This window comes from Labeo rohita, chromosome 11 (assembly GCF_022985175.1).
Source record: "Labeo rohita strain BAU-BD-2019 chromosome 11, IGBB_LRoh.1.0, whole genome shotgun sequence".
NCBI classification, from domain to species: Eukaryota; Metazoa; Chordata; class Actinopteri; order Cypriniformes; family Cyprinidae; genus Labeo; species Labeo rohita.
This window is the reverse complement of record NC_066879.1, coordinates 1,871,086-1,886,135: the sequence shown is the minus strand read 5'-3', so window position 1 is coordinate 1,886,135 and position 15,050 is coordinate 1,871,086. Positions and strand designations below refer to the sequence as shown.

Genomic DNA, 15,050 nt, shown 5'->3' with positions numbered 1-15,050 from the left:
AGCCAGGCGAGAGCGAAGCATTCTCAGCAGCAACTGTTCCCAGCCCCCTTGAGAGCTGACTGTGAATGTTCTGCTCCCAACCAATGTACACAAAGATTGTGTGAGTCCTCACCCTGTGATATAACATGGGTAAACATGCTTTGAAATCCTTAACACTTGCCATTCCTTCCTCTGTTCCTTAATATTTTCACACACAACAGCAACAAGACAGACAATTGTTGCTTTTTATAGGTTACTCAGCATGCCAGCATGCAGATACATGTCACTGTCATGTGGTGACACAGCACAAACTGAGATTGGAGTAGTTGCACTTGTTTTAGACACCAGTGATGCCGAAGTTATTCCCCGTGTGTTGTAAACTTCTGATGCAGCATAAGTTACCTTGTAAGGGAATCACACTAATAAAATATATAGTAACATCAACAAGCCAGCAGGAAAACCTGGGTGCATGGTCAGAGCCAGGCAGGAGGTCAGAGTACCAGGGAGGACCACCTGGCAGGCAAACTTCTGATGGGAGAAGGAAGGGCAGAACTGTGGCAGAACACACAGAAGAGGGCAAGACATGGCAAGACTAGAAAGGACTAGAAAATAAATAAGAGAAAAATAAATAACTAAATAAGAGAAAAACAGAAGGGCTAGAGTTCCTGGTATATTGCACAAAAAGAAAGATGTACAATGAATAGAGAGAGAAGAACATAAGAAACAGAAGAGGACAAAAGAACAAAAACTAAACAAAGACTGTGTTCGAAAACGTAGGTCCTATCAGGCATTGAATTCATTTCAGCATTTGTGCACAAAGGTACCTTCCAAAACTTTCAGACAGGCTTCTGAGGCAGCCTAACGGTCTAATGATCTACAACAAAATGGAGATAGCTTTGGTGATAACTAAGGGAACATTTATTTACTACAATAGAAGTTTGACTTTTGCTAGAATCATAACTCTCAGACTGTCAGTCTGATACCTGCCAATCACCGCCTGACATATGTGTCCTGCCGCTTACCTGGTATTGATCTACACGCCTGTCGGACTCTTCTCTGCCCGACCTTTTGGATTCTAACGTTTCACAGACAATATTCCAGTTCTGAACCATGCCATTTATCATCTTCACTCTCATCCTTGGTTGAGTCTAGCTCAGAGCTCAACTGACTGCCACCAGTATTTTGAGTTTGAGTTTGCTTTGGGGTCCTTCCTGTTAGAGATCACACACTGGCCAGCAATGTCCCCAGCATAAGAATCATTGCTCTGCACCATGTTTGAACTCCAAGGAGCTATGCTGAACCACCATGAAGAAGTACCCTCCAATCCCAGTCTCATTGTGGATGCTCTGGTTTGTTCGGGTCACTGAGTGTTCAGGCCAACTTTGCCAGCTGTATCTAACCAGCTAGAGCATCACACCATCAATGCCTGTGGCAACCGACCATCTGCCCAATGCCTGTGAGGCTTGATTAACAATCCCCTACTTGCTGGTGAACCAACTAACTGTTGCTCTTTTATCATACAGTGTGACTTGTGCTTACTCTAGCATTGGATCTACACATCAGATGGAGTCAAGTCAAGAGTCGAGTCAAAGATCACTTTTGTTTTTACAAGATTCTCCTGAACTGTTGTCAGTGGTCATTGACAGCTCTACACCCGTCAGAGTGGAAGGGAATTTGAATTACACGGACTGGACTTGCCTGAAGGGTTTTCCCATCCAAAGGCATTCCACTCCTCTCATGAACCACTCCCGCAATGACCAACAGCTGATGTTTGTCACTCAAATGACTAGTTCTGGTGAGACTGGTTACCTCAGGGAGTCACAGAGAAGAGATACATTTAATTTCTCCTGTATCTTCGTTATTGTTGGCGATCACTGGCTTTTCCTGCACAGCACTCATATTGTATTGGATGGCGTGCCTCATCCTGTCGCTGTCTTGCCTTTAGGCCATGTGGTGGGGCCATCAACTGGGGCATTAAGACCTGAGGTCAGATGAGCCCTAGTCAAAATTACAAGCCTATATTAATTTCCTTCAATCACTATTTACTGTAATTTCATGGAAAATAGCAAACGGTAGCTTATCAAATAGCCCTTGTTGAACTCCCGAAAAGAAAGTTGTACCTTTTTTGTGAACTATATACTTTTACACAAAGCACAAAGTTTGCGCTTCCATTTACCTTATTTGATGTACTCTGTATATGTGTGTTCATAAATGTTTACCTAAATTAAAGCCTTAATTAAAATATGTTCTTAAGTGCTGTCTAAAGATGAACAAAAGGATTACATGAGGATGAGAGAAACACGGATTGAATGCTGTTGTTGTTGTCATTTTGTTGTACGTTTTTTGCAATGTTTTTTTTTTTTCTGTCACAGACAATCAAGAAAGTTACAATTTACAAAAAAAATTTTATATATGATTTTAATGAGTGGAAAATGACTCATGTTTAGACAAGTGTATTTGTATGTTTATTTATATTTAAACTAATGCTTGGATATCAGATGTTCATAAAAGTTTGATCTTGTTATTTGTTTTAGCAGGTCACATGCTCTCCTAATAGGTTGTGATGACACAGTCTATGATCACACTGACCTGTCTCACACCTTTGTCCTCTAGTCCTGTTTACTCAAACTATTTCTACAACACAAACCAGTAAGATTCATTCTCACATTACAGCATTTACAGAATATCACACTAGCTGAAAAATATATATGTACTGCATGTACCGCTAATGTGACTAAGAATATTTACTTTTTACGTTTTGAAATAATGTGAATTTACAAATGTAATTACACTAATTCCTTTTGCGACCAGACATAGGGCATATAATTCGCATTGTATATTCTTTACTTTTTTATGCAAAAATGTTGTTGTCCATTGACATGGTAGGCTGCAGCTAATCATGGGCACTAAGCAAGGTCAGAGTTATTTTGAAAAAAAAAAAAAAAAAAAAAAAGAAAAAAAAAAAACTTGTAGCTGTATGTTTGCATGTTGTAAATTTTAAGTGGTTTAGAATACAGGACAAATGTGGTGCCACAGTGTCACTTTTACCTTACTAACTGCATGAGATAAGGGAGTAGGAGGGAAAGACAGATCCCTCTTATAAAAGATGATGTCCAAGTTGCTTATACCACCTCTGGATTTCACCATGTGGCAGCTCTATCTCTGTCTCCTAGTAGGCCTGGCTGGTGAGTACATAAAGTATATCGTTTAGAACTGAACAAAATAATTTTTAACCATAGTAAGTTTGTACTTTAATGCTTGTTCATATGAAAGCAGAATAGCAATGTTTCTCTTTTCCTCTCTATTAGCCAGCGAGACTGCCAATTACGGTAGGTAAATGCTATAATGTACATCAGCCATAAACCTACAGAGATTCTCTCCTTATTCAAAGATTTATAATATTGTTTTTATTATTGTGTTTCATATGTATATGTCAATAATAAAGATTTTTTTTTAAGTTAATTAGGAAATTTAAAACTAATGAAATCTCTCAATGGCCAACATTTTAGAGCCTTTCCTGAACTCTAAAAAAACATACGAGTATAAATATGAGGGATTGGTGCGAGTGGGACGAGAACTGCCAGACTTGGTTGAGTCAGCACTGAAGCTGAGGTGCACTTTTAAAATCATTGGTGAATCGACACAAACATTCGTGCTTCAGGTACTAACACTGTTGCTCCAATTCTGTCTTTTTTTAATATACTCTGAGCTAAGCAATGTGATATATTTATCTTATCAGAAGATAGTGAAAATAGTTAGACATTGTCTAAACATTTAATGTTCCTTTTAAGATCTCAAATGTAGACGTTGAAGACTTCAATGGCATACCCGGGAAAAGTGCCTTCAGCCCTTCCCAAAAGCTCACTAAGCGTCTATCTGCCGAGTTCAGCCAGCCAATCGTTTTTGAGTTCTCCAAAGGACAAATTACTGACATTCGCACGGCACCTGGAGTCTCAAACGCAGTAGTAAACATTGTGAGAGGGATCCTTGGGTTTCTACAAGTCACAGTTAAAACCACACAAAGCTTTTACGAACTGGTAGAGGTATGAAATCTACATATTAATTGTACAAAACAGTCCCTAATAAGAGTATGATTCTATAGAAAGAACAAAATGATATGAAAATATAATTTTTAAATTTCTTCAGTTGGGAATTCATGGTGTATGTCAAAGCAGTTACACTGTTGAAGAAGACTCCAATGCCAAAGAATTGATAGTGACCCAAATGGTTGATATCAGCAACTGTCAACAGCCAGCTGCTTTATACCGAGGTATGGCTCTCGCCCCTGAAGACAAACTTAGCAAACAGGTGTGTTTCATTATATTTCTATTATAAACTTGAACTTAAAAAGTTGAAGTTCAACTATGAACTGATCTGAATGCTGTTCGAACTTATAGAGGGGTGAGAGTGTTGTTTCAACGGTGAAACACACCTACACAGTGAAGTCCACAGCAGATGGCGGTTTGATCACTAAAGCATTTGCTCAGGAGCGTCAGTACTTCTCTCCATTCAATGTAAAGGGAGGCAACTCCCGAATGTTAGCATTGTAAGTGGTTTAGTCATTAGCTAACAAGTTGTTGCAAGACTGCTGATTGGGAATGACATCGTGTTCCTTTTTTCCAGACGGGACATTGAGCTTCTCAAAGTTTCAGACACAACTGACAAAATAGTGACTGGACAGGTGCAGAGCAGAGGCAACCTAATATACAAGACAGAAAAGGACCTCAAACCAATTCCCGTTGTGATGATCTACCTGAATGAACCAGTGCCAAAGGCAACCCCCCCCAGATCACTTATAAACATTCAAATGTATACAGTATATGTTGATTAAACTCACTCAAACAGACTTTGATCTGTTCTGTACTCCAACAGATTTTAGATTTAATCAAGCGCCTGGCACAGGATAACATATACCACATGGACAGTGCAAGCAGCACAGATATTCTGAAGCTAATTCAGTTGCTGCGTGTGGCAACACTTGACAATCTAGAGCAGTTATGGAAGCAAGTCTCAGTAAATGATGAGCACAGGTATTTTCTTTACACCTGTCTAAGTACTACGCGATCCTAGATTTTATCCTACTGACTCTACTCTTTTTGTTTTTTTTGTTCTTCAGGAGATGGTTTCTGGACTTGGTTGTGGAGGTAACAGATGAGAGGATCCTCAAATTCCTTGAGACCAGATTCAAAGCTGGAGACATTACAGCGAATGAGGCAGGACAGGCACTGATAGTGGCATTTAACCACTTGTCTGCTGAGCCTGTGTCAGTGGCCTTAGCTCAGGTGAGTTGGCGACCTTAGTTAAACATTTGTTGCAGTCATTCATGTCATGAATATTTGCCTTTTAATGCTCTTTACTGCTTTCCAGGAGTTCCTGACAATTCCTTTCGGCAAATCCCAGCCCCTCCTGTGGAACACTGTAGTTTTGGCGTATGGTTCTCTAGTATACAGATACTGTGTGTATACTGATCCCTGCCCCATCACTGTGGTGCAGGTATCTGTGCTCTTATACTTCTGCATCTCAGATGATTAATATAAATATCATTTTATGTGCACCTTAATTCTCTAATATTTACATTTTCCCTGTCCTTTCTAAATAATGCTGTCCAGCCATTGCTGGATATGGCTACAAGTGCCCTAAGTAAAACATCGGAGGAGGGTATGGTTCTTGCACTGAAGGCCTTGGGAAATGCAGCTCATCCCTCCAGCATCAAGACTCTCCTGAAGTTCCTTCCAGGCTACACGGCTGGAGCTGAAAAACTTCCAACCAGAGTACAGGGTGCTGCAGTCCAGGCATTCAGACTGCTTGCGAGCAGGGACCCCCACAGTGTAAGTACTATATTATTAGTATTAGTATTAGTATAGTATTAACACCCCCTTGTAACTTTGCAAATGTATTAAAAAAATGAAATACCACATTGATATGCAAGTATTCAGAGACCTGAAATTCAGCTTCCAATTTGCTTGACCATGTTTGCCGTTTAGCTTAGATACATCCCAATTTGCTTGACAATGTTTGCAGCATTTCTATACTTGGATTGGAGTCCACTTGTGCCATATTCAGTTGATTAGAGATGATTTGGAAGGATGTTATACCTTTCTGCATAAAGTCTAGCATCTACAAATGCATATCAAAGCAAAAAACAAGGCTCAAAGACATTAAAGGTTTCCAAGAGCAGTGGCCTTTATAATTCTTAAAATGTTTGGAACAACCAGGACTTTTCCTAGCGTTCAATCTGTGCAATCAGGGGAGAAGGGTCTTGACCAAAAACCCAGTGGTCACCCAATCAGCTGCGCAATACCATCCCACAGGTTATACATGGTGGTGGTAGCTTTATGCTGTAAGTGGGTTTTTCAACGACAGGAACTGGGCACTAGTCAGGGCAAAAGGAAAGCTGAACACATACAGCAATGTAACCTAATGAAATGCTTAATGAAACCCCTAAAATGGGCCAAAGGTTCACCTTCCAACAGGACAGTGACTCTAAACACAAGACAATGCAAACTTGGCTTAACTTGTAAATGCTTTCAAGTGGCCAAGCCAGTTCCTGCAATTGATCCTAGTTAAACAAGTCCAGAGATACATGAAAATTGCTGTCCACATACAGTCCCCACCCAACCTGACATAAAGTCTGTGTAGAAGAATGGCAGGAAAAATTAAATCCAGGTGTGCAAAGCTTGATACATGAAGAGGGTGTGGATACTCAGTGTGATATTTCCCCAAAGGTGAGTGTTCCTACATTGATTAGGTTTGGCAAGAATGTTGTACCAGGACCAAGAAAACTATTTTGTAAAATCATGAGCACTAATGTCTTTATTAGCAAGGACTGCTTTCAGCAGATGCCAGTCATCTTTCTACTTCTTGTATGTGTGCAGGTACAGGATATTGTCTTGAACCTTTTTGTACAGAGGACTCTTCCTGCTGAAATCCGCATGCTGGCCTGCATTGTGCTTTTAGAGACCAAGCCATCCATAGCTCTGATCTCAGTAATAAGTGAGGTCCTCTTAGAGGAGGCTGACCTGCAGGTTGCCAGCTTCTCCTACTCTCTACTCAAAGGCATTGCCAAGTCCCGCACCCCTGATAATCAACATCTGTAAGCATGCTCAACTGTATACTCCTGCTTTCCTTTCTATTCCTTTCCAAACCGAACCGAACATCTGAATTGTCCTCATTCCTCTTTTTTCTTCTAAATAAAGATCCACTGCCTGCAATATTGCCGTGAAGATTCTTACCCCCAAACTTGGCCACCTGAGTTATCGCTACAGCAGGAATATGCATTTTGACTGGTTCCATGGTGGGTTTGCATTAGAAAGACATTCTGTTGCATTCTGTTTCTCAGAACATACCAGAGTGTTTCTCCCTCCAAGCATACACAGGCAAAAGTGGTTTCCATATTACTTGTTTATTTGGTGGCTTTTTCCCCTAAATCCACAGTGGAGACTACCAAATGAAATTAGGACGGCAACAATTCTTTGATTCTATTCGAGATTCGATTTTAAAAAATCCTCAATTGCATCTTGTCGAGTAATCTGCAAAATACCGGAAGTGGTGCATTCCGCACATTAAACCCCATTTAAAAATCATAATTAAAGCACTATTAAGAATTCACAAACGCTACGATTCAATTAAATAAGATTAAGAATTCACAAACGCTACGATTCAATTAAATAAATCTATGCGATGCAGGTTTAATATATGTGCTTTAATTATTTACATGCGTGTAGGTTATGTACGTGCATCTCAGAGCAGCTCCGATTACAGTAAATGCTGTTACAAAACTGTTAACATTTACTCCATCTCTGCATATTGTTGTAAGTTTGGGTTTATTATAACGTTCATCTGTGAATGCAACATGCGCTATTTCATCAGTTTTGTGAGGTAAATCATTTATCTTACAATTCCAGCAGTGTGTAGCAGGCTGTAGCTTTTCTATCATAAAGATAGATATATTAAAGATTAAGTGGACATTTGAATTAAAAGTTGAGTCAATATTAAACAAGGATTAGATCATGCAGTAAAGTGTAAAAACATTTGTCAGGATGTTGGCGCCCTCTGCAGGCCTTTGTTATAATGCATAATGTAGCTCTATTGTTTATAAGACATTATGCATTTTAACAGTTTTATTCAATAAAACCATATTTCTTACTTTTGATACTTTATTTGAACTAATTATTATTGCTTCATTGCTATATGTGTACTTTAAGTCATTTTAACAGCTATTTCTAACATTTATGACTATTTATATTATTACAAAAAAAAAGTTAATTAGACAATTACTCGATTAATCGTCAGAATGCTAAACAGATTAGTCGATTACCAACATGATCCATAGTGACAACCCTTAATGAAATACAAACCACATTAACTTAATACAAACCAAAACATACAAACATATAAAGCGAAATACCTTGTTGGCTGCATGCTACATGAAAGAGAAATTGTCTTGAATAGTCCTTAATCACATTTTCAAGTTCAAGTCCTCTGCAGGTACACATTCACTGACACGCACAACGTTCGTGTTTGCCGCTTGCTGACCTGCAGGAACTGAGATGCAGTCAACCATTACACGCAACCATTGACCGGTATTTCAAAATAAAAGTACCGAACTTAAATTCAGTAACAAAAACTAAATTCACAAGTAATAAATGCAACTTATTTTCTTCATAACAAAAATAATCTAAAAAGCAAACAACTTATATACATAATATAAACAATAAAATGGTACACAGTTACACAGAGAACAAGGAGCTTTTCATTGATCATTATTAAGTGCACCATCTTTTTAATTGCTAGCTTTGTTGTACAACCTTTCAGTGATGCTGTTTCTTGTCTCATCAGATGACTTATTATTTGGAACATCTGCTGACATTTATATGCTGCAAAATGAAAGTCTCATACCCACAAAACTTATGCTTAAGGGAAAAATACATTTCATTGGGAGAATATTGCAATTTCTTGAGGTAATCAAACCAAAGCTATAAAGTGCGGTAATTTTATGTACTGTATACCATGGTTTTTATATGTAATCTTTAATATATTTCCAGCTTGGTGTCCGTGCAGATGGACTCAGAGAGCTGTTAGCAGGAAAAATCCCTCAACTCAAAAAAGATTTAGGAATCACCGATTTCGCCACTATAATCAAAATTGTGAGCATTTTCAGTTCTAGAATCTATGAGATGTATTTCTTGACTGATGTCAGTCATTACATTAATAGCTATGCTCTGATCTTTTAAAGCTCTCTGACTGGCAGAACCTACCAAAAGACAGACCTCTGTTGACAGCATGTGTACGCCTGTTTGGACAGGAAGCGTTTTTAATGGATGTAAGCGGAGACTCCATTCAGAGCATCATAAAGGTATTCCACCATCTCCTTTTAACAGGTTATAGTTAATACTTAATAGTTAACATATATTTTTTATGTTGTCGATGCTTTTTTTGTGTAGATTCAACTAAAACATGATGCATTTATTTTCTGCTCAGTCATTTAGTCCTTCTGCAGGGAAGGAGAGTAAGGTTTGGGAAAAGATTCAAGATGTTCAAAAAGGGACTTCCTGGCACTGGACCAAGCCACACCTTGTGTATGAAGCTCGATTTGTACAGCCAACTTGTCTTGGTCTCCCAGTTGAAATCAGCAAATATTTTTCCATGGTAAATGCTGTTACATTGAAAGGTAATAAGCTTTCTTCTACCATTTTTTTCAATTCCCCATTCGATGTCTGTTAATGCTGGGGAAAATGGAGCTGAATACAAAAATGATAATATATTCTGTCTACAGCTAAAGCTGAAATTAATCCTCCTCCCAAGGAACATCTGGGTGAGCTGCTAAGCTCAGACATTTCCCTGCACACAGATGGCTTTGCTGGGTAATGATCAAAAGTTATTTATTAATTAGACAGTGATACCTAGTGGTGTGGATGTACGTGCAATATCAATAGTGCCTATGCCACTGTGTAATTTTGTTATTTGCAGTCAGCCATGATTTTATTCCTGATTACTGAAGTGAGTATTATTTTGAGATTGTGTGATCTCAGTCTTCTTTAGACATTCTGCTCAGTCTAAAATAAGACAGGATTTTTTAGGCTACTGATATTACAGCAATTTTAATCTCAGTGGTTGTGCATGAACACCATAAAAATAGTCAGTGTTCTATATATTGCAAGATGTCATATAGCTTTGTGTGAGAATTGAAGTTTTCAGGATTTTCATTTTTGGGTTCTTCATGGTTTCTTTGTGCTGAAGGTTGACTTTCCTTCTGCTTACAGAGTGACAAAAGATCATTTTGTGTTTCATGGAATAAACACAGATCTTTTCCAGTGTGGTGTTGAGCTGAAGAGTAAGATGGTAATTGCCCTGCCATGGGCATTTGACTTGAAATTAAACATGAAGGAGCAAAAGCACGAAATGAATTTGACTCCAAGCAAAACGGTCACTGAGTTATTTTCAGTCAAGTACGTTTTCCATGATTTCTACAGCACCAGTAATATACAATATAGTGTCACCATATTCTGATCATTTCTCACTCTTCATCAAACAGTTCTAATGTGTTTGCTGTTCTGAGAAACATTGAGGATCCAACCTCATTCAAAATAACTCCCATGATGCCTGAGAAAGAGGACTCTCAACAGGGTCTGCCACTGGCCAGGATTTTACCCACTTCAAGGGATGATCAGGTACAACAGCCTTCACAATACAAAAACGAACTGGAGATGTTTGACAAATCCTGCAAACTAAACAGCTGTTTTCTGAGGCAGGCCGAGGACTCAGAGGTGAAATTCAGGCAATGTGCTGTTGCCAAGATTTATGGAACTGCGGTCTGCATTGAGGCAGAGGCCAAACGAGCACACTACCTTCATGAATATCCTCTGTATTACTTCCTGGGACGTACTCGCTTTTCATATCAGCTTGAACCAGGTACCATATTAATTACTGATATAAGCCAAAACGGATATTGAAATATTCCTAGCAGTAACTTGTTCCTTGTTTCGAAGTTAAGGGTGCCAAACCCATTGAAAAGATTCAGATTCAGGTCACTGCTGGCAAAAAACACCCTCCAGGAGTCAGTGAATTGATGAATCTCAGCAACAGAGTATTCAAGGTACCATGACTCAGCCATAACTCTTTATCACTTACACTGGCTGAATGATTTGCAGTGCTGAACTCAGAATTAATGTGATGGAATTTTGTTATACATGCTCCCTCTGTGTAGGACATAAGAAACGAGGTCACTTCCTGTGGGGAAAACAATTTATCCAACTCATTCCCAGCATCTCAGGTGCAAAACAAACATCTGAAGTCATTATTTCAAATGAAGTAATTTAGAAAGGAGGGTTTAATCAATCAAATTTTCAATTATGAACTGTATACTTGGATAGACAGACTGTAGCTTGATTACAACTGCACATACACTACCAGTCAAAAGTTTTTAAACGGTAAGATTTTTAATGTTTTTTAAATTAGCCTCTTCTGCTCACGAAGCCTGCATTTATTTGATCCAAATTTTACTATTTAAAATAACTGTTTTCTATTTGAATATATTTCAAAATGTAATTTATTCCTGTGATTTCCATTTTTATTCCTGTGATCATTACACCAGTCACATGATCCTTCAGAAATCATTATAATATTCTGATTTGCTGCTCAAAAAGCATTTATTATTATGTTGAAAACAGTTATGTTGAGTAGCATTTATCTGACATAGAAATCTTTTGTAACATTATAAACATCACTTTTGATCAGTTTAAAGCATCCTTGCTAAATAAAAGTATTAATTTCTATAATTTCTTTCCCAAAAAATATAATATATATATATATATATTCATCAAGGAATCCTGAAAAAAAAAATGTACTCAACTGTTTTAAATATTGATAATAATAATAATAATAATAATAGTAAATATTTCTTTAACAGCAAATAAGCGTATTAGAATGATTTCTGAAGGATAATGTGACACTGAAGACTAATGATGCTGAAAATGTAGCTTTGATCACAGAAATAAATTACATTTTAAAATATAGTCAAATAGAAAGCAGTTTATTTAAAATAGTAAAAAATATTTCACAATATTACTGATTTTGCTATATCAAATAAATGCAGGCTTGGTAAGCAGAAGAGACTTCTTTAAAAACATTAAAAATCGTACTGTTCAAAAACGTCAGGCTATCGTGAGATTTATGTTTTGAAAGTGCTTGTCAATGAATTCAAATCCAAATGATTCTACAGAATACAGCTATACTCAACTGTAGAAGACGAATGAGCAGAGGAGAATTTGCCTTGCCATTGCTAGAGTAATAGAGGAATATACATATGCTCAGTCATCTTATCAATTACTCATTTTCTCCATGCTGTAGAATTTAGATGCCATTCCAGAACCTGTAGTGACAGTAAAAGCACTTGGTCTAAGTCCACCAGCAAAACCTCTGGGCTATGAAGGTATAGCCTTTTATCTGCCAACAGCCCAAAGAGATGACATTGAAATGATAGTCTCTGAAGTTGGTGAAGAAGCAAACTGGAAAATGTGTGCCAATGCAAATGTAGATAAGAGTCATTCATCAGCAAAGGTAAAGGTCTTCAGAGCTTTCTGGTGCAACTCATTTTGATCAGTTTTCTTATTGCCTCATTGATTTTCTTCTTGTGTCTTAAGGCCCATCTCAGATGGGGTGCAGAGTGTCAGACATATGATGTATCTATGAGGGTTTCCGCAGCATGCCAGCCGGAGTCTAAACCTTCCATATACAGCAAAATCAACTGGGGAGCTCTGCCCTCAGTGTGCACAACAATTGGTCAAAGGTCAATTCATTATGCTCTTGATTTTCCTGAAAAACCAATGTACAGTATGAAATTACCGCCTAACTTTCACCTAACTTTCCCTCAGAATTCAAGAGTATGTACCTGGCATATCTTACATAATGGGTTTCTACCAGAAATATGAGAAAAACCCAGAACGCCAGGCAGCTGTCACTGTTGCCGCATCCTCACCAGAGACCTTTGACATGAGAGTGAAAATTCCAGAGGTTGTTGTCTTAGGAACACGTCATGTCTTTTACATTTCGAATGTCTTCACTTGCTTCTGTAGGCTGATAAAATATTATTTTGTTCCTTCTAGCGAACTTTCTACAAAAAGGCAATTCCCTCACCAGTCGATCTCGTGGGGTTTGAAGCTGTGAACTTCACCATGTCAGCCTAACAGGTTAATTTAAGTACTGTGTATCAGAAAACTGTGCCTGTTTTTATGTATTTGCGTAAATTCAGTGTCTTACTGTTTTTCTCTTAACAGCCTGGCGTTACAGAGCACTTCTGGAAGACCAACCGACAACATAGAAAAATGGATAATCAAATGTTCTGAATCATTTGTACATTTCTGAAATTTGATTATTGACTGATTTGGATATGCAAAGATATATGCTAAAATCATTACTTCTGAATTAAACTTCAATCAATAAAGTGTGCATCAAGAGATCATTGTGACAGTAATTCAATTCAGATCATTATATTCCAGCCTAGAGTTGGTTAGATTTACCTGTAGAGAATCTGTGACATCTCCTTCATGTTAAAAATGTCAAACAGCAATTGTAAATAAATGTCTTTTAATCAAAATGTTGATTCTGTCACCCCAGTTCTGTCTTCTTCTCTGATATAGACCACAATAACAGACATCTCACCTCTCCAGGAAGGTTCTTTCACATATTAATAGCAAATCACTGACTTCCACAAATTATATACAACATACCGGAAATCGAGCGAGAGATAGAGAAGCCCAGTTTCCAGGGTATTAAAGAGCGTTTTCGGTGATTCAATCACAAGTTGTCAGCCGAGATGCCTTTACCGTTTCCACCTATTAAGCATGAGTGTTTTAAATGCGTCTCTTTGGACCACTTCTACTCGGATTTCTTCACACTCTACATCACTTTCGCAAGAGTATTGAGTGGGATGCACGAATGCAACTGAATCAATCAACCCAGTTAACACAGCTTGGGGGTCAAGGGAGTAGTGATGCAACCACCTTGAAATTACTTTTTGCAGGGTGGGATGTCTGCAGTAATATATCGTAAGGATATATTTTACGTGTCTGACAGATAGGCCCTCCCTGTGTCTCTGTATGTATGTGCACAATAGTCTTTAGTGATATTATATTATAAATATCATATTAGAACATAAAGGGAAATGTTATGGTGTGGTTGGCTCCAATGTAGAAAAATGATCAATGAAAGTTTCACAAACTTTACAATGTGACTGCCCTGTAAAGCCTCTACAGCCCACCTCTATGCACTCACAAAGCTAATGATTATTTCTGGCTGGAGTAATGTTTTTGCAATATGCAATAACATCCACAACATGCTGCTGTGAGCATGTAAGAAATACTAAGAAATAGCATACATGAATCACCCTGTAGCAGATCTATACAGGTGGAGCTGGGGAAGGCAGAGTGTTTCTGAAGCAAGCTGAAACTGCTACAGCAAGCACTAGCCAAATATTAGAATGTTGAGCAGCAAGCTTATTGGCTGCTGATACAAAAGAGAACCAATCAGCTGCCATGTGATAATGATGTCATCATGTCAGACTGAGTTAGACCTATAAGACTACGACATCTGGAGTTTCATGACAGAACTTTGGATTTCTCTCATGACAACTTTTGGAGAGTTTAGCATTGTAATACAATGACAGTGTTAATGCGTTTGGTCTGCAAGTGCCGTGCTGCTGTGAGCATTTAAAAAAGGAGTGATAAAAGAGTGTGCTTTTGACGCTGCATGCAGCCCAATCAACCACACTTCGACCTTAGAATAAACGATGTGAACATTGAAATTGTGCCGCTAAATATGGCGAACGCTGGTTGAAATGCATACAAACACAAATGCTTATTTCATTTAAACCTGTTCTCATGTCCGTTACTGTCAGTGGGTCCTCAGAATGATTACATGCTCTTGACTGTACGTTGCTCCAGCTGCATAAACACAGATGCATAAAGCTAATGCTTAATATTTTGCTCCTGCATACGAATGCAAGACTTTTAAATATGACACTTTAGCAGTTTAAACTTGTTTAGGGTTACTCGTTTTAAAATTATTAGGTGGAC

The 15,050-nt window shown here is 38.1% G+C and overlaps 1 protein-coding gene across 2 annotated transcripts; it reads left to right on the top strand.

Moving 5' to 3' along the window:
• Window positions 1–3,095: 3,095 nt before the first annotated feature.
• vtg3 (vitellogenin 3, phosvitinless) lies at window positions 3,096–13,433 on the top strand. 2 transcript variants are annotated; one of them, XM_051123374.1, is made up of 28 exons: window positions 3,096–3,164; window positions 3,288–3,308; window positions 3,489–3,640; window positions 3,771–4,022; window positions 4,126–4,287; window positions 4,377–4,525; window positions 4,603–4,753; window positions 4,852–5,009; window positions 5,096–5,261; window positions 5,347–5,472; window positions 5,589–5,807; window positions 6,855–7,072; window positions 7,176–7,273; window positions 8,818–8,939; window positions 9,024–9,125; window positions 9,215–9,334; window positions 9,460–9,649; window positions 9,755–9,842; window positions 10,242–10,427; window positions 10,514–10,649; window positions 10,731–10,890; window positions 10,968–11,074; window positions 11,186–11,251; window positions 12,328–12,537; window positions 12,621–12,766; window positions 12,852–12,990; window positions 13,083–13,166; window positions 13,254–13,433. In XM_051123374.1, exons 1-27 carry the CDS (start codon window positions 3,125–3,127, stop codon window positions 13,161–13,163), a joined length of 3,765 nt encoding a protein of 1,254 aa, XP_050979331.1. In that variant the 5' UTR covers window positions 3,096–3,124; the 3' UTR covers window positions 13,164–13,166; window positions 13,254–13,433. The 2 variants fall into 2 exon arrangements, with proteins under 2 accessions (XP_050979331.1, XP_050979330.1); XM_051123373.1 differs by having other exon boundaries at window positions 10,514–10,890.
• Window positions 13,434–15,050: the final 1,617 nt, after the last annotated feature.